This window comes from Zootoca vivipara, chromosome 7, assembly GCF_963506605.1.
Source record: "Zootoca vivipara chromosome 7, rZooViv1.1, whole genome shotgun sequence".
Lineage (NCBI taxonomy): Eukaryota > Metazoa > Chordata > Lepidosauria > Squamata > Lacertidae > Zootoca > Zootoca vivipara.
The window spans coordinates 65,589,172-65,612,858 of record NC_083282.1 but is presented as its reverse complement, the minus strand read 5'-3'; the positions used below and the strand labels follow the sequence as shown (position 1 = coordinate 65,612,858).

At 40.3% G+C, this 23,687-nt stretch overlaps 1 protein-coding gene across 1 annotated transcript in view; it reads right to left on the bottom strand.

Moving 5' to 3' along the window:
- IPO9 (importin 9) overlaps positions 1–23,687 on the bottom strand; it is a 34,574-nt gene that overhangs the window by 6,022 nt on the left and 4,865 nt on the right. The window contains exons 2-19 of the mRNA XM_035122795.2: positions 16,172–16,233; positions 15,121–15,207; positions 14,681–14,882; positions 13,444–13,532; positions 12,367–12,453; positions 10,515–10,634; positions 9,657–9,757; positions 8,945–9,003; positions 8,375–8,526; positions 8,017–8,115; positions 7,480–7,586; positions 6,471–6,610; positions 5,622–5,781; positions 5,143–5,369; positions 4,348–4,496; positions 2,630–2,758; positions 841–1,116; positions 186–352 (exon numbers count right to left, since the gene is read on the bottom strand). Of these exons, the coding sequence (XP_034978686.1) occupies positions 186–352; positions 841–1,116; positions 2,630–2,758; positions 4,348–4,496; positions 5,143–5,369; positions 5,622–5,781; positions 6,471–6,610; positions 7,480–7,586; positions 8,017–8,115; positions 8,375–8,526; positions 8,945–9,003; positions 9,657–9,757; positions 10,515–10,634; positions 12,367–12,453; positions 13,444–13,532; positions 14,681–14,882; positions 15,121–15,207; positions 16,172–16,233 (2,413 nt within the window). The remainder of the gene's footprint in view (positions 1–185; positions 353–840; positions 1,117–2,629; positions 2,759–4,347; positions 4,497–5,142; positions 5,370–5,621; positions 5,782–6,470; positions 6,611–7,479; positions 7,587–8,016; positions 8,116–8,374; positions 8,527–8,944; positions 9,004–9,656; positions 9,758–10,514; positions 10,635–12,366; positions 12,454–13,443; positions 13,533–14,680; positions 14,883–15,120; positions 15,208–16,171; positions 16,234–23,687) is intronic.

Below are 23,687 nucleotides of genomic sequence, written 5' to 3'. Positions count from 1 at the left end.
GGTATTACTCAGAAGGGTGGTGGGAATGGGTGATTGACTGTTAACGACTGCAATTGGTCTTCCAGGAAAAAGCAAGGTGCTGCTGGAAGGAATTTTTTTATTTTGTTTCGACTATGTCAGACCAATACGGCTATCTACCTGTAACAGGTATTTCAAGGCATACATGTGATCATGGGACACCTTACCTGACCTTGCCTTCATATTGTCCATAAAACAAATGTTGTCGACTCATCCACTCTGACATTACAAATTCCAGGGCAGGCTTGCCTGTTGGCCCAGGCAGACTACAAAGAAACTCTAGTAGTGGTTCAAGTTGAGAATGAACCAGGTGAGCAAATACCATGATCAAAGACTGCAAGAGAGACAAAGTAAGATAGACATTTTGACTTTTGTATTTTGGGAATTTCAGTGATTTTACCAATGCTTGAAACTGAACTCAACAATAACATCCTGCAAAACAAAAACCAAAAAAGGACTGCAGGATCAGTCTCTGAACTTGACTGAAAAAGTTACCAAGCACCTAGTCCCCATGCACCCTGCTAAGAAGTTTATGACTAAGGTCTAAGGTCATTTCTAATATAGGACAATATGTTTTGTACGCAAATACAATATTTGTGGTAATTATAGGGAATATACTGTTTCATAAACAAACTTGTGAGTTCAATTCAGAACACCCACTTACAACTGGAATACCATCCCGCCAGGCATTAGTGAACATATCCCTGACCAAATTGGCTTTGCTCTAAGCCAAGTGATCTTCATGTATAAAACTACAGCTAAATACATGAAGGGGTTTGGGCAAAGCTACTCATTTTATCAACTTAGTTTTGAGCCTCTTACCTGCATTACAGTGAGTGTTTCTGCTTGCTGCATTTTACTAAGAATTGCTCTCAGAATCTGGTCGAGATTCTCTCCTAATTCACTCCCTGCTTTAGAAATCAACGTGGAAACTAATCTGCCTACAAAGGCAGCTGTGAATTCTGAAGTGCGTGGATCAAGAAGCTGGCTCACCACCTGCATCACATACCACAGTCCATTGTGGCCTTGCTCATCATGCCATTGTGCAATTTGCTCCAGAGCGACTGAAATATATGCACGTAGACACTCACCACCATTCTGAAAGAACAAAGCATGTAAGAATACACACTTTCAACCTACCAAGTTTTTCAGACATTTAACAAACAGCATTATAGGCCCAAAGGAAACAAATTAACTGGGAAGAGATTGTACGAGTAAAAAACTGTATGTGGAATATCTTTTTCATGCAAACTTGCTCCTTTCGTTTTATGCCAGGGCTAGGAAATAGTCCTGAGTGCCACCAAAACATTTTTATCTGGCAAAACTTGTACTTGGAAACTATCTGTTATGATGACAATGTTCTGAGCTCACACACTTAACATTGAGAGAATGCTATGAAAACATGGGATGCATTTCTGGTCCTGTTAGCTGCTGCATAGATGGGAGACAAAACCTGGAACTATATCTGAATGGCTCCAAAGGGTATAAATACGATCTACAGCCAGCCAGCTGTGAAATACTCAACTGGGGAAATGTTACTTATTAAGCAATGACAACCTACCTGTATTGCAGGCACAGTAGTACCAGTGCCAACAAAGACATGATGGAAGGGATCCCATAATTCATTAGTTTATGCTTTATGAGTTATTGTTTTGGATTTGAATGGGAACTAACTCTCCTGGGAAATCAAGGTCAGTGAAGCTTGCCCCAAGTACATGCAAACTCTATTATGTATTATTTATTTTATTTATTCATCACTTTGCTCACTAAAGTGACCCACTTAAACCAATTACAAGAGCACATCCAAGAAAACCACACCTATTTTAAATATCTACACAAACAGAAGACAAGTCTTATAGATCCTGCCCCACTACAAGAAATCGTAAGTACTTAAAATAATATTCAAATTAATGGTCAAAAGCACATGTAAAAAGGAAGGTTTTTGCCTGACACCTAAAAATAGATAAAGATGATGCCAGACAAGCCTCTGGGGAGCATTCCACCAACAAGAGGCACCACTGAAAAGGCCCATTCTCATCTTTCCACCCTTCAGAACTTCTGTGGAAGGGGTACATGGAGAAGGGCCTCAGATGATGATCACAATGTCCAGGTTGGTTTATGTGAGGAGCTTGGACTTAACTCACAAATTCCTTTCAAATATTCTTCTGTGAATATATTTCATCTTTAGGTTTCTTGCTTCTCTCCAATTCATTCATATAATTTGAGCTGTGTTAATAGTCTAATAATAGACAGTCTCCTATGAAAAGTTGTATCATTCTACAATAAAAAAAGTTACTAAAAAATATTCTCAAGGTACTATCAAACCCATTTATTTCTCTTAATTTTACAAATTACCAAAAGAAAAAGAGAGGAGCATGAGGCACTCACTCGCTCTAGTATTTTGGGGGCTTAAGCAAGGTAAATTTCAAGTTACTATGACCAAGAATTATAATAAAAATAAGATACTTGTGCTTTCACTAACAGATCCAGTTGCAATTTCCAGTCCATAAACCTAAACATGATATGCAGTATGAAGTGGCTGGCTTCAACTCAGAAGCTTACAGACAATGCAAGATCTAACAACAACTTCCCTCTTCCCAAAAATGATTACCTGCATGGTAGCATGGTCATCTGTGTGCAGACTACACTGAGCCACAGCAGGAAAAGCTTGGCAGATTAGGAGCTGTGAAAGGGGAGGTTTAGTATTCCTCACAACAGTTGTTAATATGTCTATTGAAGTCTGAAAAAGAAAAATTCAGATAGATGGTGAGTAGTTGTAGAATAAGGAGACACAGCACAAAGTCAGGAAATGAGCAGATCAGTTTGCAGAAAACATTTTTGTCATCTGCAAAATATTCTTGCAGACATTCTTCCAGATGGTTGCATCAAGAGTAGTCAGAAGAGTGGTAGTTTTAGTGTGCCGGCTGGAACTAAATTAAGATGTTGAACTTAGGTCCTGTTGAACTCAAAGAGTTACATTAGTCATGACTAGCTCTCATGGAAATAAATCAAATTTAAATTCAACTAACGTGTCCTGGTCCAAACACTGTGAAAAATCCTCTCAATCTGGTTAATGGTTCAGTTTTCACCAAGAAACAGTTACTGTTACCTAAAGGACCAAAGATGTGCACTGTTCTCAAAATATACACAGTGGGAGCACATCTTACATGCATTCTATTTATGCAGATCCAGCTGCAGTGGGTCTTCCTCAAGTGGAGAGAGAACGGGGGGGGGGGATCCTGTTTCAAAATGGTGTTCCCATCACTTCTCCAGAAGGAATATCCTCAGTGGAGTGGAGAAGGGCACCTCAGGGGGCTTCCCAGTTAGCAATGGCCCACCCCACTTGGCCCCATCACTCTTATCCCTCTCCACATGTGCCTGGGCAACAAAGGTGAGGCACCCCTGCTCTCCTGGCTTCCAAACATAGCATGTTGCTTGTATGAGAGGGAGAGGCACAGGGAGCTCGGCACTGTGTATCTGTGTAATGGCAAGAGTAGAGGACTGGTTCCACTGCACTGTACAATACTGAACTCACAGCACCTTATCCCTGCCTCGCTTCCTCCAGAATGTGCCAGCAACATGCTGTGTTTGGAAGGTGGGAGAGCAGCAGTGCCCAGCCTCTGCCACCCCGCTGGCTGCTAATAAAAGAAAGGGTGAATCCAGCAGTGCTGTAGATCTTGAGGCCATTAGGCAGCTGGAGGTGCTAGGGTTCATAGAGGCAGGGGACGGGGATGAAGAGGCAGGGTAAATCTGCAAGTGCCAAAAAAGCTGTGAAAGGCCGCTGGGTTGTAGCAGCAGTTGGCGGGTTGCTCAAGTACTTGTTGCTGCCAGTGAGAGGAGGAACAACCTGTTGCTGCTGGTGATGGAGGTTCTTCTTCCTACAGGCGACTCTCCACTTACACGGGGGTTATTTTCCAAGCCCCTGCATGCATAAGTGAAATGCGCGTAAGTGGGGAACACCCTGGAGAGTCCTTGTGGCTTGCAAAGAGACCCTTCCCCAGAGCCCAAAGAGGCTGTCCTTTTTGGGCTCTGGAGTCTCCCCGTGAGCCAGACTTTCCAGGTCTCTCCCACTGCTTTCAGGTTCCTGGCACTGTGCATGTGTGCAGCTGTACGCAAGTAGATTGCGTGCAAGTTGGGAGTTGCCTGTACACAATTTTGTGTATATGTGCTTTGTCAGAAACCAAACCCACACATAAGATACGATCCAAATGTATGCCCTTCTCTTCGATGATTATGTATTTTTCAGTAATAAAAAATATTTCTGTTTTTATAAACTGCATAAGGCTATATAAAACATTTCACGTTCTGAGATGATACCCTCATACTTACTGCACAAAGCCCTGCTGGAATCTTATCAGCAGGAGCCTGCATGATGCTGACAAGGGTTGGGATCAATCGCATCTGCATTGCATCTTGGCAGGCTTCTATTTGCGCTAATTCCTTAAAGATATCTTGGGCAAGTGAGGCCACAACAGGATCTAAAGCAAGAAAAACACCCAATTACCAAGAGTATAAAATTACATCAAATTATACTACTGAAGTAAGGAAATCCTCCTAGATTGAATATGATGCTCTTCCATTATATGTGGCAGGGTTCCTCCTTTCTGCCTAAACAAAGCAGTTTGTTTTAAATTATAAAGGTCAGAAAGAAAAAGTCACAGCTGTGATGTTTGCCTTTGGTGATTCATGCATTGTATGTGGGGGTGCCTTAGCTTGACTCATCTGCAGTCCCAATGTCATGATATCTGGTTAGAAGTATCAACAATCAAGAGTAAAGGACTAAACCGTGGGAAAGAATGCTTGACTTCCACATACTTAAAATATGTCCCTTGCTCCTAACTACTAACAGTAATTATTAAATGCAAAGGGCGGAAGAGGTGCTACCAGAACTGGGTGAAGAAAGATGCAGAGATTTTGATCAACCACACCTCAAAATTTCTGGCATTATTTACAAGAAAACAGGATTGAAATAATTTATACCGGTAGCTCTAATTATTATAACTACAAGTTCACCAAGCTCTAGCTGGGACATTTTCACAGATTAAGAAATGAGCACATCAAATACAATTTCTTGATGGATTTTCCTATCCAATGTATATTTAATAGTTTTGCCTGGGCACATACCATTACTATATTTGAGAAAGATGGCAATGGTGAAGGGGCAGATCTTGTTCTCTACACTTGCTGTAAAGGCTGGATCTACTGTGCAGACAATGCAAAGTGTTTCCATCACAAGGTTGAGGACCTCAGAACTAAATTGAGCTGCTAAGTGAATTAGTCCATCAAGGATACTGGGAAGGAAAGGCTGCAAGACGTGGGTGCTTTCAGATATCTTCAACTGGTCACAGTACCTAGGAGGGAAAACCCAAAAAACATCAATAATATAGTAATGGTGTCCAATATTTCTTCAGGCTGCAATCCTATCCATGCTTATCCAGACATAAGTCTAGATAGGGCTTATTTCTGAGTAGATATGCACTGTCATAATCACAGAGTCAAGAATACAGCTTCAACATTTCACCTGGCACAGCAAGAAATTGTGAACATTTTCTTGTATCAGCCTACAATCAACTAATATAGGTTCTATTTCTTGACCTACTTACCCCCAAATAGCCCTTACTGCAGAAATTCGAACAGAAGGGGGTTGAGTTTCATGAAGACCACTGACTGTGGCTTGTAGGAACTGCTGGATGAGCTCTGGAGACATTGCAACTGTGAAACGACTGGCAGCCCAAAGAGCACGACCAAGAAGGAAAGGAGACACTGGAAGAAGGAAAAAAGCGTCCATGCATTTCTCCCTCATAAGTACCATTAAACAGAAGGATCCAATATATTATTGAGAAGAGCTGTATACAGTTACAGAATGGTCTTCAACTGTTTACTCATTGTAACTTTACTGAAATTAATGGACTTAACTTAGTCATCTTCATTAATTGCAATGGGTCTACTCAGAATAAAACGTAATGACTACAAATTATTTGTGCCTTTGCATGCATAGACTGCTCCCTTAGCAGTATCTAGGGCATGTTCAAGCAAGTAATAGCTGAAAGCAGTATCTGAAAATCTCTTTCGCCTGACCTGGGAGTGGGCTGGTTTGTCACTATGGTTCCTATTACCTTGAAGGCTGAAGCACAGAAGAGACACACAATGCTCCCAGAGCTATGACTCTTGAAGAGGTAGCAACAGTTTCTATTTGAAAGGCACAAGCAGATTCAGGGAAACAGGAGTGGAGAGATGACACTGCCTCTCCCACACTGAAGCTCCCACTATTTACATTTTATGAACTTCATTTTAGCAAATGTTTCCCTCCTGCGTTAATATTTTGATGTTAATGTTTTAGGCTAGTTTATCTTTTTTAAGTTTAGAAATCTATGGGATAACAATTTCTCCAACACAGCTTGAATTTCAGGTTATTTTCTAGGAACCAATCAGTAAACCAAATGATGAAGTACCTGACAGGTTGAGGTCTGCAAGAACTACATTTGTTAGAAATCCATGCATATCAAAGTGTATTCTACCATTCTTCACACTGTCTGTGATAAGAGATTTGACAGAACCTAAAGCCAGCATGCAAGCTTCATGTATCTTCCACCTGCAATATACAAATAAGTTACTTGGGTCTTCCAATATTCATTTTTCTAATTTACTTCTGGAGAAATTATACAAATAAGTTTTGTTACCCTTAATAACACAAAAGGTAAATATTTGTATATACCGGTATTAACTGTAAACATGGAGTACCGTATAATTAAAAAGAAAGTGGAAAAGAATTTCTATAAAATGCTGTACTGGGGGGACTGGGGGAAAGTTAAGCCATTCAGAACTGCTGTAAATTGTATTATGAATGAATTTATGCTTTTCTATTAATCTGACTCCATTAACAGATTTGACCAGATCAGTGGTTCCCAATTAGCTAAGTACTGAGGGCCCCGATTTCAAGAGTCAAGCCACTGACCCCCTTACTTTTGAAAATTTTGATATCTCTATGGTAGCTTTTGTTATGTGAATGGTGTCACAGACCCACTAGGTGTAATTACACGGACCCCCAATTGGGAACAACTTAGATTATAAAATGCATCGTTCCCCCCCCAAAAAAATCCTACAATAATTTGGATAATCTAACTGGCATTTGAATAGTATCAATATAGTGCATATGCCAGGCATAGGCAACCTTGGCTCTCCAGATGTTTTGGAACTACAACTCCCATGATCCCTAGCTAACAGGGCCAGTGGTCAGGGATCATAGGAGTTGTAGTTCCAAAACATCTGGAGAGCCAAGGTTTCCTATGCCTGGCATATGCACTATAAACATAAATTTAACAGCTGGAAACTGGAATAGTTAAGACTGTCAGTTAATATCATTTCTGACTACATCAATCAATGAAACTGATTTGTTTTCGTTGCCTGCTAAATAATCTGAGATAGTACCATCCAATGAATAGCTGCCACTCATAGTCTTACCAATGCTCAGCACCACTGTTTTTAGCTTGCTCAGCTTCCTGCAAGTGTCTTGTAGCTGCTGCAGCCAATGCTGTTGCACTCTCATTCTGGAAATCAGTTGCAACAGCCTACAGAGAAATACGACAATAGGATACATTTTGCAGACAAGAAAAAAGGGAACTCATATCACTTTACACCTTGTTGAAAATCAAGCTAGATGTTTAAGTACATAGTCCCAGAACACAGAGAATCTGGGCATGATAGAAATGCCCTCAACTCTTCATTCCCTGTTTCAGATTGACTTTTTCCAAGATGCTTAGTGGAATATCCAAAGGGAATGAAATCACAGAATCATAGAGTTGTAGAGTTGGAAGGGATCTTGAGGGCCATCTAGTTCAACCCCCTGCAATGTAGGAATCTCAACTAAATCATACATGAAGTGGCTCTAAAGAAAATACTCAAGTTCCACGTATATGGGTTTGTATTTGTGTATTTGCTGCATGTGAAAAATCACTCCTATTTACCATTACTGCAAAAACACAGCATATTATTTCTTACCAGCAGTAAGTCCTGTGCAGCAATCCTAACTGTGTAGGAAAATGTATCATCATCTTCATCTTCAACAAACTGTTGTGGGTTTGCAGTCCAGACTTTTATCTGAGAAGGAAAGCACAATACGTCAGTAACTTACAGGAAATCCTTAGCCTATTCAGGAATACATGCAACTAAATGAACTAACACATGCAGAAAGATTCCAATGTTATTTTTCAGATCACTGGAGACTATTACAAAGGAACCGATTCAATAATCATAAATATTGTATCTTCTACCACTAAGTACTAACCAGCCTTAAAGGCTGTATAAGAAGCATTAAAAAATCATTTTCTAAATAATAATGTACAGTAAATATACTTACCTGCTCTTCTGTAATCTGCATATAGAGAATGATGTAATATATTAGCTCTGGCAACGCTTTCTTCACTGTGCTTTTAAATTTGTGGTTTTCCAACAGAGCGTGAACAAACTCAAATATGCTGAATACTAGGTTTTCAAAGCCCAAAACTTCACCTAAATTTGAAAAAAGTAAAGACTGTTAAAGTCAAGCTTTTTCTGAGATAGGAAAAAATTATGAATAGGTTCCAAAATTAATTCAACTTATTGCATGACAGTCGAACTATTTTTTTTTACAGTTTCAAATCTTTGCCAACAGCAAGTATCTTGTTTATGTTGCTGTTTTAACAATATTTAAAATCTCAACTATAGTTATACAGTATAGAAATATATTAAAAGTTATTGGCTTCACCTAAGTTAGTCAGTTTTTAATTTTTTCCAAAGAGGTTTCCAGCAAATAATACTTAATCTTATAATATTCGCACAGCATGCTTTTCAAGGATGACTTCTTTCTTCTAGAGATCCATGTGCTGTGAGTTTCTTACAGATGCTTAGATACGAGTTTCAATCACACCGGTAACAGTGAGTTTCTTACCATCAGAATCCACTGGGTCTTCTACTTCTTCTGTGTAATTTACTTCTGTTCTCACATAGGTATGTTAGTTAAGGAGAAATAGATTCAGTTGACATGGCACCTTTTTTTAGGACCAAAATGAAATTTTGCAATGAAATTACTATACTTCAGTCAGAGTAAGTGAGCAACAATACCCCTTGAACAGGAAATCAATAACATATTGTGGCTAATTCTTTTTTTTAAAAAATAGACAAACTGGCTGCATATCACAGCAATCTTTATTACAGACGTTAAAATGATTTTTTCCCCTTGCAAATGTTGATTATGTGATACGTTTTTCTCAGGGTTGTAAGCCAGTTAGAGCATAATCTTTTTGTGAAGAGGTGGTATACAAATAAAGTGATGATGAGATAATCTAAGGTCCAAATAACAAGTTATGACACAGATGCATCCATGTTCTTTCTTAGGGGACTCCCATTCTGTATCAGACCTAGGTTGAGGGTGTCCCATCAAAGCTATTTGTTCCAGTAGCCAAAATATTCAAGCATGCCTTCACCTTCTCATGTCAATCTTCTCAGTAAGATATATTATTCAGAAGTGCCACAGATCTAATTCTTTCAGCCTCAAGTCATTTGCTTCTGAGTGAAATGCTTATTGCATGTTTACTTTTTCCTGCCTTAGTACTTCTTTCTAGAAAACCTGCTCTTATTTCAAAATGCAGAAAAAAGGATATAAGGCTGCACTTTCTGTAAGTGTATTCCACACAATAGGAAGGATCTGTTGCATGGAGGAAATCATATGCCTTGGGTAGTTTTTCACTAAGGCTGTCACTGCCTGCAGAAGGAAGGGATACTTAGAATCATTTTTTACAAAATTAGCAATTTTCCCTCTAAAAACCACTATATTCACATTTATCCATCTGAAGAATAGAAGAGACTTGTCTGATATATATGCAAGTGAGTATTAATACTGAAATGGGTAATTAAATGAACACAAACGTGAATCTATTATTCTCTGATTCTATGATCCATAGACACAGTATGACCCATAGAATCATTTATGTCATAAGGAGGTAGCAGCTGACAATTGATGGACGATCTAGAAAGCCATGTCCATCTTTAAGAACCCTACTGGAAACATATTACAGACTTACGAAAAGCTAATTCATGGGTTCTGACAAAGGACAAGCAAAGGGTTGCACACAAACCCTTAGCCTTATATGCTCCAATCTCATTCTAGATAAATTAACTATATAATAAAATATCCTGGAGTAATTTCTAACAAAGCATTCATACCACTTCGCCAGTAGTAGCATTTGCAAAGGGAATACTTATTTTTGATCCCTAAACAGAGCTATTTTACTCCTATGTAAGGGTTTCTAAAGAAATATATTTCCTGAAAGTCTCTTGTGTTGTATTTTGTTTACCTAAATTTAATGGCACCTGTTATTAACTGCTATATTAGTATTGTTATAATGTCACATACCATGTAAATAAAAACAAAGCTTAAGAACACATTTTTGTTGCCCACTAAAGCAAGACTTTCAAAAGAAGGTTCTCTGCTTACATGCAGGTGTATTTTATATACTCACCTTTAAAACCTCCATTTTAAGTCCACTATCTGATGTAGGGCCATCAGGCAGTTGTAGGGCCTGAACAAAAGCTTCAGTGAATTGCTGCACCACAGGGAAAATAAGGACTTTGGCTGCTCCCTACCAGAATAAAAAGTATCATTTGGTTTTCAGTTACAGCAATGTGTAAACTGCTTATTCCTGGAAAAAACAGTGAAGGAAACGTGTGACTCACATGCCCCAAAGCTCTTCATGGTCCCCCTCCTCCTTAAAAACAACTAACTGGTTCTAATTGCTGCAGATTTCAAAGCTACACATACGGTAATCTCTATCTCATTTATTTATCACTTAGTTTCCAAGCTTTGTATTCAACTAAGACTTACAGTAGACCCACTGAAATTAATGAACCTATGTTGGTTGAATCCCACCCAAAATGGTTCAGCTTGCCCTTAGCTTCCCCCTCTCTTAGTGTTCCAGCAGCTGCCTTTATAAACCCTCAATTACTTGGCTTCGCCCTATACCCCCCCAAACACAACAGACTCAAATATCGTCAACCAATTGAATTACATATTCAGCAAGCCTCATTTGAATCCAACTAGGGACCCAGGTGGCGCTGTGGGCTAAACCACTGAGCCTAGGGCTTGCTGATCAGAAGGTCAGCAGTTTGAATCCCTGTGACGGGGTGAGCTCCCGTTGCTTGGTCCCAGCTCCTGCCAACCTAGCAGTTCGAAAGCACATCAAAATGCAAGTAGATAAATAGGAACCGCTATAGCGGGACAAACCTAGACAGCATCTTAAAAAGCAGAGACATCACTTTGCCGACAAAGGTCCGTATAGTTAAAGCTATGGTTTTCCCAGTAGTGATGTATGGAAGTGAGAGCTGGACCATAAAGAAGGCTGATCGTCGAAGAATTGATGCTTTTGAATTATGGTGCTGGAGGAGACTCTTGAGAGTCCCATGGACTGCTAGAAGATCAAACCTATCCATTCTTAAGGAAATCAGCCCTGAGTGTTCCCTGGAAGGACAGATCGTGAAGCTGAGGCTCCAATACTTTGGCCACCTCATGAGAAGAGAAGAATCCTTGGAAAAGACCCTGATGTTGGGAAAGATTGAGGGCACTAGGAGAAGGGGACGACAGAGGACGAGATGGTTGGACAGTGTTCTCGAAGCTACGAACATGAGTTTGACCAAACTGCGGGAGGCAGTGGAAGACAGGATTGCCTGGCGTGCTATGGTCCATGGGGTCACGAAGAGTCGGACACGACTAAACGACTAAACGACGACGATAGCGGGAAGGTAAACGGCGTTTCCATGTGCTGCTCTGGTTTGCCAGAAGCGGCTTTGTCATGCTGGCCACATGACCTGGAAGCTATACGCCAGCTCCCTCGGCCAATAATGCGAGATGAGCGCGCAACCCCAGAGTCGGTCACGACTGGACCTAATGGTCAGGGGTCCCTTTACCTTTACCTTTACTCTCAAGATGGGCTCTAAAAATGGACTAAGCATACCAGCTGCCATTCCTGGGAGACTGTTGGAGGTCTCCCTTTGCCACACATTATAACCAAGTCAAAGGTTCCTTGACTGTCATGCTAAAAATTATACCAATCTCTCAGTTTGGCAACACATTTCCTACCAACAGGCCACCTTCCATACAATCTAGTCCTATACAACGCAGGGTATAGATCAGAGGGTTTGAACATAAAAAATCACATTCAAATCTCCTTTCAGTCCTGATGCTAGAAGGAATTTTTGATCTTGTCACCTCTTTTTTAACCTATCACAGAGTTAGTACATCCCTGTGCCAAGTATAATGAAAAGAATATTATACTACTACAATCAACACAACTCATAGATAAGGAATCAACAATTTACCTTTTCTAACTCCTCCATGTTACAGATCATATGGGCACAAGTAGTGAAGATTTCCACAGCACGTGATCTTGTACGAATACCGTAAACCTAACAGGAGAAGCAACTTGTCAAAATATGAAAATGACTAGCGTTTGTTAATGTGTTATCAGCAGTTGCCACCCACAATACTAGTTCTCCCTGCTTCATAATTCTGCAGAATTGTATCTAGTAAAAAGTAGTTGGCTTTCTAATTTTTCACTGTGCAACCTAAAATCATCAGATTTTCCCCAATAGATATTTTAAGATAGAATAATATATACTTTCAAACTAGCCTTTCAAAGCACTCCTAGCTGAAATGTTCTGACAATTAATTTTCTGTCAAGCATACTTTGTTAATCTGTTTCTATTGAGAAAAAATGATTTCCTTGTACAACCAAAATAAGCAAAACACTCATTTTTGTAAGAAATATTCCTTTTGTAAGATATTCATCTAGAATATCACATAATTGAAGACTGGGATGTTTAGAGGATTCTGTGAGAAAAATACTAGGATCACTGGGGCACTAACAGAATTGGCTTAGGAGACAGATAAGCATTGAAGAAACCATTATATACAACTTGTGTTGGTGTAATCCTTGATATAGCATGTAGCTAATAGTATATTTATAAATATCACTCTAGACCTGGAAATATGAAAACAAAGCCCAAAGGCATTTTCTCTGTCTATATTATGCAGAAGCTACCATATAGGGGCCACCAACTTCTTGAGGATAGTTCTTGCCACACACCATGAGTGTAGTCAAGTGGGGATAGGGAGGGGCAGCTGCCCCTCATCAATAAAAATACATACCTGAGGTTCCCCCCCAACAAAAGGCCTGCCTCCGTAACAAAAATCCTGGCTACACCCATGCTACACACCCACATTTCAACTTGTCTAGAGATCCTCTAAGTACATATTTAGAAGAGAAGCTAGAGGAAGTATGTGTTAACTATGCAAGAGCATAGTTGATCTAAACAGATCAGTACCTAGTAGGATGGATCCTCTAATGAAAATTTTGTTATTCCTACTAGATGGAAGCCATCCATTTTCACCCATACCTCTGCCATTGTAAAAATCTTGTACATCTCTGGAAGAATAACAGGAGCTACAAGGGGCATCTGTGTATCTGTCACCTCCCGAGTAAACTCTAGAAAAAAGAAAAGTAGCAAAGTACTTATTGAGAGATTATTCAGAGTAACATCTCACTTCCATATTGTTTGGTCTAATGACACACACATTCACGAATGGGCAAGGGTTAAATTTCCTTTTAGGATTACATAAAGCAGATGTCAACTTCCTTCTGAGGTGTTAAACTGCATCTGGGTTGTACTGTTTCAGACTACAGGTTGTTGCTCACATAACTGAAGAGTTCACTATACATAACAAATATTTGTACACAGAGGACTAAACTATGAGACTGAAGAGTTCTAGTCTAGTCTTCTCCCCAACATCTAAACCAGCCATAGCTTTACAACCTCAGTGACAACTAGGCTTATATCCAGTACAGGAGTCATTCAGAATTTAGCATTAATTCTCTCTCAGGAGTTACATACAACTGCTTTGAAATTATCCACTTAACATGCGCCCTAATTCTCACACTGTACAGTATAGCCAAGGCTTCGGCTTGGTAGCACTACAGAGGTTCATTATGAAAATCTGCAAAAAGAGGGTGGTGGCTCCATGAACAGAGCAATCACTGATTGCCTTTTGACTAAACCCAAAGTATCTAACATCCTTATCTCACTCAACAGAGTTTCAAGAACTCAGTGTAGCTGAGGTGGCACAAGGGGGCTACAAGATTCAATTGGGAACAAATCTGACAAAAATGCTATTAGCCATTTTACAATCTTCTGTAAAAACCCAACCCTGCAGAGGTAAAAATAAATAAAAAATACCTCAGTTCTACTGGATTTTTTTCTGTTTTAATTTAACATTTATGAACACCATAGTTATATATACCTGGCTAGACAGATGAACTAGTGACTACGTGCAAGGGAGATGGCTAAAGTGGATTATTTGCTGAAGATTTACTGGAATCAATAGCCTCATCTACTACTACACCTAAATTATTTTATCATTACGCAGCTTCCAGAAATTTGTACGAGTGGAAACTAAAAGTTTTTCCAATAATACAAGCTGCAGTACGAACAATGTAATTTATAAGGCAAAGAAAGAAGGCAACACCAAGTTTCCCATCTAAAAATAAAAATAAAAAATCAACATATTAAAATGGTTTGGAAGCCCCAAAACAAGTTGCAAGAACTACTCAGTTAAGACTACATAATCCTCACATACCTGTAAGCACTCGCATTGCTCCATGCACTGCATTCAGATCCCCACTGACAAGCATTTCCATCAACAGATTGAAAAGCTCAGGCCAAGCTTCAGGCCAATCCCAATGAGCTATTGCTGAAACGGCATACGCAACACTTGAACGTACTTTGCTAATAGATTCTCGCAACCCATTGGGAAGCAGTTCCCTAATGGCAGCTTTTGCCTGTGGAAAATAAATGGTAGAGGAACTTAGCAAGGGACACCAATCATTTGCACAATACAGTAGGATGTACAGATGATGTACTATTCCAAATCACCTATCAGTAAATACCCAGCTGAGGTGTATCCTACACAAAAAGTTCTCTATACATTTATAAATAGCTTTAACTTGGAAATCAAGGAAACACATCTTTCTTCCCAACTTGAGCATTATGTAACTGAGCAATTAATGAAAGTATTACCCTTTCTGTAGTCTCAGGAGGCCTAAACTTGTCTGACTGGGAACACCAGTGAGTTTCCACATATTGTTTCAAGATCACAGAAGCCAGCTGCGAAGGAAAGCAAGGAAGATAAAACAAAACCAAGCTGTTGAAATTTAGGTCTTCAAAGCTCCTTTTTATCTCTTAGATTGCCCACAGAAAGGGCAAAGCTCTCAACATTAGATAAACATTCTAATTCAGAAGATGCCTGCCTCTTTGGTGTCAAAGTACGAGAAAAGGAATGTCAGCCATCATATATATGTGCAAAGAGTGAGGATTTTGTTGTGGTCTGTGCTTCAGGAATAAAACAATGTAAACATTCAGAGGCAAGGCAATAAAGGCACCTTTCAATAGACAAAAAGAACACTTTCTGCAAGTACATCATCCTGTCTTACACGATACCATGTTCAAGAGTTAGCTTTCTTTCATTCTTCACTCTGACAAGGGAGATAAGAACTGCCAGTATCAACATTCCAGTGAAGTCACACGCCTTTGGATTGATCCTTCCTAAGTTAAGCACTTTTATTTTCAAGGAGAGAAATTTAAGCATGTGCTCTCTCTCTCTCATTTGATTTAATGGGACTTAAATGTGCTTAACTTTAAAATGTTAAAAATTGAATGTCCTTATTCATGTCTGTCTGTATATTTTAAGAAAGGCATCATAATTTTACCAGCAGTAGCACTATTTTGTAATATGTATGTTCTGCTTCTATCTCATCATAGCTAATACTCCCTGTTTGGGCAAGGTTCTGATGACTGCATTCTTCTGCATTGGTTCTCTAGGTTGAAGACTGGGACACTGTTTTACAGTGGTTCCACTCCTATTTGGGCAGCTGTTTCGAGAAAGTGGTGCTAAGGGACCCTTACTCAGCTTTGTGGTATTAACATCTCTGGAAGGGGCAGGGAGAAGTGAGTCGTAATGCATGAAAGTGAACATCCCCTGTACCAAAATAATTGCTCACCTGGTAATAGGGATAACAGGAGGCTACTCGGCAAACAAATACTTTCATTAAATTATTTGAGAAAGACTGACCTGACGAATGGCCAGTGCTCCTTGGGGATCTACAGTCAATTCTGCCAAGTGAACACCAAATTCTGAAATTAAAAGAAAAACAAAGTAAGCTGCTGGTAACACAGTATCTCAGAGGTTATAACGCTGAGGAAACTACATTGTCGTTTTTACATCTAGAAATCTGAACCATTTGAAGAAAATAATGCTTTGTCATTACTTTGCCACTAATACACAAATATAGATGATAAAAAATAGTGTCTGACATTCCAACCAAATAATTTACAAAGCAAAAAGGTCATTACAAAGCAAGTTCATACAATTTGAAAGTAAAGCTTGAAAATTACAATCCTGTGTGTATCTAAGCAGTAAATATTTTATTTAGATCAGGGACAGCAAACCTGTTTTCAGGTGGAGGGCCACATGCCAGTAGTGAGTGGGGATAAAAGCAGAAGTACGTGGCGCAACAAATGTGATCCAGCCACACAAAATGTATAAGTTTCCACAACCACATGCATTTATATCATCTTTCTCTATCATCCATCCAGATAAACAAGCATTCCAGTCAAGCACCAACTCTCAAGAAGGAAATGGAGCATGGTCACTAAGCTATGTGGCCCAGGAAGAAATCAAAGGGCCTGGAGGGTCACATGTGGCCTTGAGGTGTGAGATTCCCCACCCCAATTTTGTATTTCAACCTCCTTTATAAGGTAAAAAGCTTTCACAAAGGAACTTATAATTACGCTAACATAAATATGAGTTTAAAACTATAAACCTTCAATTAAAACAAATAATTCCTAATGTCTCCCAGTTCTATGGCACAAGAGAAGCTTCTGCACTTGGACTTATAATAGACACCATTGCAGCAGGTACATACTGATCACATTCACATCCTATGCAAAATCCACTGGTGATTGATGCAGTGCTAGTACAGCCCCTCAATATTTTCACCAACATCATCTCTGCAGTTTCTTATCTCCCTCTCCAATAAGACATATTATTCAATTTTATATATGCAGTTTTTAAACTCAGGGGTGGGACTTCTGGCTCACAGGGTGTTCCCATTCAATCACCCCAATTTCTGGAATTTCACAAAGAAAAATGGGAAGATGTTGCTTTGCAGCAGAGCTGTTAAGTATTTCTGCTCCCCAACCTGTGTACTAATTTTTTCTTTTGCCAAGATATGTGATATCTTTGCAGGAAACGTCATTTGTATGCTGAGCTTTCCAACAAGACTACCCTTTTGTTTGTAAATGGACTTTAATTACTTCCCCACAAATCAGAGAAATGGTTCCCCTTTTGCTGATGCAAACCTTAACCATAACTTTTCCTCCACTCCACTCTTTCAAGCAGAGACAGATGGGGTAGGAAGGAGAGAGAGAGGATAGGGTAACTGAAAGAGTCATTCAGTCAAGTCATGGTTCCGTTTACCTATCCACTTCTTGCTTTGGCTCCAGCATTAGACAGGTTTCCCCCAAAAGAATGTGGCCGGGGGGGGGGGGGAGATTTCCCAATGTCAAGATTGGCCTTGTTCCCACAACCCTGCATGACAAGGCAGTGTGCAGCCCGTGGGTTCCATGTTGAAGTACTCCTGTAGCCCATTTGGTATGAAAAGTTGGACTGGCCTGCCTCACATCATTATGTCAGGTGACTGACAGCCATCAACATTCAAAATATGCTGACCATTATGCAGGAAGGAGGGGTAAATGGTCCTAAAAACTGAGCATCTTCTCCTCTGCAGAGAACACCTTTGTATTCAAAGCACTTCTTCCAGCACTCTCTGAATACAAGGCTTTCTGTGCACCTGTTTCCAGCTGATTGTACAGGCTGCAGTTGTGCAGGGCTCTCTCCAACACCCAAATATCAACTGATCATCTGTGCTTGCAGAGAGCCCTAAGCTTCAAAACTCCAACAATCAGCTGATAATTGGGACTTCAAAGCACCATGAAGAGGGCTTTGCAGGCACCTTTCTGGTCCAGCGGTGACTTTACGTGTCCCACATTTGACACCAGAAAGGTAGATAAGCATGCATTGATCAGAATTGCCTGGCAGGACAAATGGGGAGGGCCATGGGTTGTAGGTTCCCCACCCTGATATAGAGAATGCAATGAAAAATTCAAAAGAAGTCTATCTTTCTTTCTTGCTCCTGAATTTTTATGGGGCACAGTTCCTATAAGAGCACGAGCATCCTAATTAAAAGAAGAAGCAATGTTAAAGGTTTCTTTTGTTCAGAAATATTTTCTCAAACTACTTGTGGAACCAAAGCCAATACCAGTAGTAAAAAAACTGCAAAACTGGCCTTTATCCAAGTACAGGCTCCATCAGCTAGGCCCAGTGAACACCACATGCTCAGGACTGAGTCTTGATCCCCGAGGGTTCTCCCTTCGCAGAAGAACATTGTTTAGGCTATACTGGAAGAGATCCAGAAAACCTCAAGTGAGAATAGGAAAGCAATTTCTCCCTCCAATTCCAAGTTAGTGGAATCATTATATGACCACTATGGTCACCTAGTCTTGCAACCATAGGAGTAATCTGAACTCAGGAAGACTGAGCAGGGTTTAAAGCACTGCTTGGTGTCAGTTTTGGGTTGGTAGTGAGAAAACAAGCTGCAACTTAATCCAGACAAAGTGGAAATATTGTTGGGCGAGGAGGTTGGAAACTGGGAGGTAGATGTAAAACTTGTTTTGGAGAGGACTGCACCACCCTGAACATCAGTCTCAACACTGGAGTGCTCCTGGATTCAGCTGTGCCTAGAGGCCAGATAGTGAGGCTGGGTAGAATGCTGTTTTTATGACAGCATAGGTTTCAGCTGGCACATGGCCTCTTTCATTCATACGCTGTAGTAAATGGGCATCTACATTTTGAACCAAGACATTATGTAGGACTCACAGCTTGGATCATCTCTCTGTTATCATCTGATCTCCATTGGTTACCAATTTGTCCCTGGGCTAAATTCAAAGTGCTGCTTTTGACGTTAAACAGCATAGGACCTGATACTAAGAACAGTCTTAAGAATCCAGCCAAACACAGAAGTCGACTTCAGAATCCCAATTCTATGCCCCTCTACCATAAGAAGTGAAGCTGGTGGGCATTAGGGACAGGATCTTCTGTTGTGCTACAAAGATTACTGAACACCCTCCCCAAAAAGGTATGTACAAAATATGTACCGTAAACATACATCCTTACGAAAGACTTTTTGGGCGCTACACTTTAATCATAGGGTGCTGATACTGCCATTAAAAAAATACTGATTCCTGTTATTTTTTAATTGTGGTTACATTTGTTTTTTAATTTTAATGTATACTTCATTTTTGATTATATTTTGTTAGCAGCTGAATATTTACCTAAGACAGAAACACAAGACAAAAATATTTTGAAAAAGGTATTTGTTTACAGTAAATTTCAAACTATGCTATCACTGCAAAGACAAACCTCTCTAATGAAGCAAAGACATAACTACTGAGAAGCAATATTGCATTCAAACCAGGGTGGATAAAAATCAATGATTTTTTTTAAAAAATCAAAAAAATCAGATTTTTTTGATTTAAATCGATTTTTTTGATTTAAATTGGATTTTTTTTAAATAAAATGCTTTTTGAGGAAAATATATTACCACCCAAAGGTTATTCCATCATGAAATAAAGATTAGTTTTTTAAATTATGTAGAATAAGGTTGTATGTGTTTAATTTTGGGGGTAAATAAATTCCATTAATCTATTCACAATGTCGTGCTCTTCCAGAGGTTTTTGTAAGATTATTGGACAGTTTCTCTGCCTACAAGATATTATCACAGGTGCTTGGTTTACTTTTGCAGTTCTCAAAACTGAATTTGACTCAACAGAGATCACATGCCTCTTCTTCACAGCAAAAATGTTATAACATGAACAGAGTTGAGAAAAAGACCTTAATCCTATTGTTCTACAAACCTATGAATACAGAAACAACCCCTTCAGTGCTAAGTTGCAAGAAGTTCAGTGAATAGAATGGAAACAATATTTTTCTTATTGGAGTGGACAGTATTTAAGTTTTTCATGTGTAGGCTGGGCTGGCAGTCTAAGTTTCTTAAATATATATATATATATATTGTTTTTGTTTAGCCAAATTAGTTAACAAACATGGATGTTTGTTTCAGCAAATAACAAACGCTGTAATGTTATTGTTTCAGTTGAATAAATCTATTTAAATTGTTATTAGTAAGGTAATGATTATTTTTCTCCTTCCTAAGTACAACAGTAAAGTTGTCCAAATATGAATGATTAACCTATTAAACTGGGGATAAAAAACTAATATGAAAAGTTGTTATTCTAAAAATCTTCATCTACTTGCATATTAAAGTTATACCAGCAAGAATTAGTCTTTATGTAGAAAACTATGATTTAAATCAAGCCTTACTGACTAGTGATTTAAATCGTGATTTAAATCGTGATTTAAATCAGTTTGATTTAAATCAAATCCACCCTGATTCAAACTGTGTTTTAAATGAAACCAAGTACTTTAACTTATTCACATAACAGCAGAAGATGACATCCTTAATGCTGATTGTTGACATTATTGCATGGACATTGATCTAATCCAGCAAAACCTAGCTCAGTGGTACACGGTTTGCCTTGAAGCAGAAAGTCCCAGGTTCAATCCCCCGCACTTCCAGTTAGGGTTGGGGAGACTCCTGCCTGAAATCCTGGAGAGTCACCGCCAGTCAGTGTAGACAATACTGAGCTAGATCAAAAAATGGCCCAACCATGGTATAAGGCAGCTTCCTATGCTGTCATAAAAAGTTCATTCTCAGGATCATCCAGCACAGATTTTAATTATGCACTCTTGATTTAGACCAGAGGTGACTAACCAGTGACCCTCCACATGGTTTTGGACTCTCATTTCCATTAGCCTCAATCAGTATGGTCAATGGCCAGGGATGATGGAAGCTGTAGTCCAACAACATCTGGAGGATCTCGGGTTAGCAACCCTTGTTTTACACATTTAAAACATATTGGTGATTTGAGATGAGGCAAGACTGAGGGCAGTCCTAGAAAGTCTCCAGGGAAATAGGGATGGCCAGCTGTGGGGTAGCCAGTGAGATACATCTCATGTGACATGCTCTTTCACATAATTTAAGTGCTCTGACAGTGATGCTGTCCTATGCTATCTCAACTGAAGCTTGCAAAACTCTTCCTGAGCAACACTATGTAGAATGCTTCACACTAGCCTATTCTCAAGGTTAAATCCATTAACTTAAAACCATTAACTATTTTCACTAAATCGTAATCTCACAGCCATTGCTTTCCCATCAAATGGACTCTGTGAAGAGGTATCTTTGGATGTGATCTGGGTCAAAAATGCCCGTTTTCAAACCTGAGAGACTGAATCTATCTATAGATAGATTGCAGGGCCCACCTCATCTAGCAATACGGTAGGTTCACAACTATTAAAATTCAACCCAGAGCCCTCTGGATAGGAAATAGTAACAACCTGAATAATTGCTAGGGCAAGAAAAGTACTTGAATAATTGCTAGGGCAAACTAGTGTTCATTTGCAAACTAGTGCAAATTTGCCCGTGTTTCCAGTTTCAGCATAACAAAACCTGCAGGTTCTGCCAAATACTACTATTACTACTACTACTACTTTATTTATTTATTTTAATAAATAAATAACCTGTTCAGAAGGTGCAGGATGTAAATGTGACAGTTGTGAATGACATATGTAAGGTGCAACACATCAGAGGGCCCAATGGTGGTTGCTCACCCCATACTGTACCATTACATGATCATATAATGCAACAGAGTCTGGGCTTGCTGCTAAAAGTAGAAGTGTGACATGTTCCCAAGCTCGCTTGAAGCAACCACTCCTAGAATGAGCAATTCTCATTTGTTCTGTAACAGGAGGACTGACCTCAGGTCTTCAAAGCAGCTATCAGCTCATATTTGATACTACAAGCCGCTTACTGTATAAATTTTCCCTGTAGGTGCGAGCACTTGACACTTGGGATATGTAAGAAATAGGTTGGGAATCATTGAATTTGTATGGGGAGGAGGGTAAGAATGTGTGTGAACAGACCCATACTATCCTTTCAAGAGTCTGAAATCCTGCATTGTCAATTTGCCTGCAGTCCCTGAATTTTCAGTACTGTAGTACATTCTCAGATTAATCCTTTATTTCCAGTGGGTCAGCTAATCTGAAGTGGTTTGCCTTATGTAATGTAAGTTCAATGCTGTTGAGGTAGACCCAGCGTCAAACTAATTTATATTATATGTAAGATGGATGTTTTGTCAAAAAAAATCTATAAGATTTAATAAAAAATATTTTAAAAAATATTAGTTTCCATCAATAGGTGATTCATCAACAGTATTTTGTCTCTTGAAACCATTCAGCCAGGTGACCACAGATGCTTTCTCTCTGAATCTCTTTTCTGCTAGGTGCTCTGAAACATCTAACTAGCTAAGACAAGAGATTGACTTAACAGTACAGTGCTGCCTCGCTAGACGAAATTAATTCATTCCACGGTTCAATTCGTGAAACGAATTTTCGTCTAGCGAGTCACGGTTTTCCATAGGAATGCATTGAAACTTAATCAATGCGTTCCTATGGGCTCCGGGGGACTGGCGGCAGGGAAGGCAGGCAGGCGCTTGCTCTCTTGCCTGCCTGCCTTCCCCACCGCCTGTCACACGAAGATCAGCGGGCGCTGCTTGCGGGGCTTGTCAACTCCGGCAAACAGCGCCCGCCAATCTTCGGCTCTGTCCCCCGATGCGCTACGGCTCAGGGAAGCAGGCAGGGAGACGGCAACAGCCCGCAGCTTCCCGGGCTGTTGCCATCTCCCTGCCTGCTTCCCCAAGCTGAAGCGCCCGGGCAAGCCCGACACAGCGGGGGATCCCGCCTGTCACACAGCGGGGATCGTAGGGGCTTCTCAAGCCCATACGATCCCCACTGTGTGTCGGACGGGATGCGGGGGAGACGCAGGAGAAATCCTGTGTTTCCCCCGCATCCCATCTGTCGGGGGGCTAGAGGCGGCGGCGGGAAAAGACCTTCTACCGCTGCCGCCTCCCGCCTGCCTCCCCCCACACGGAGCGCAACTTCGGAGGTCTCCAAAGTTGCGCTCAGTGTCGGGGCTGCGGGGCGAGAGGCAGCGGGGGGAAAAGACCTTTCCCCGCCGCCGCCTCCCCCCACACTGAGCACAGCTTCGGAGACCTCCGAAGTTGCGCTCCGTGTGGGGGGAGGCAGGCGGGAGCCGGCGGCGGTAGAAGGTCTTTCCCCCCCGCCGCTCAGTGTCCAAGGGGAAGACAGGCAGGGGCAGCCGCCGCACCGCCGCGTTTCGGCTCCGCCTCCCCGGCAAAGGAAGATTAGCTGTCAGCTTCCCGCGCTGACAGCTGATCTTCCTTTGCCGCTTTCTATGGCCGCGCTTCGTAAGATGAAGCGGCGGTCATAGAAAATTTTGACGTCTTACGAATGCCTCTCGCAACGCAAAACTCTTTCGTCTAGCGAGTTTTCGTTGTGCGAGGCATTCGTAAAGCGAGGCACCACTGTATTTCATTTTAAGTCTCTCTGTGTG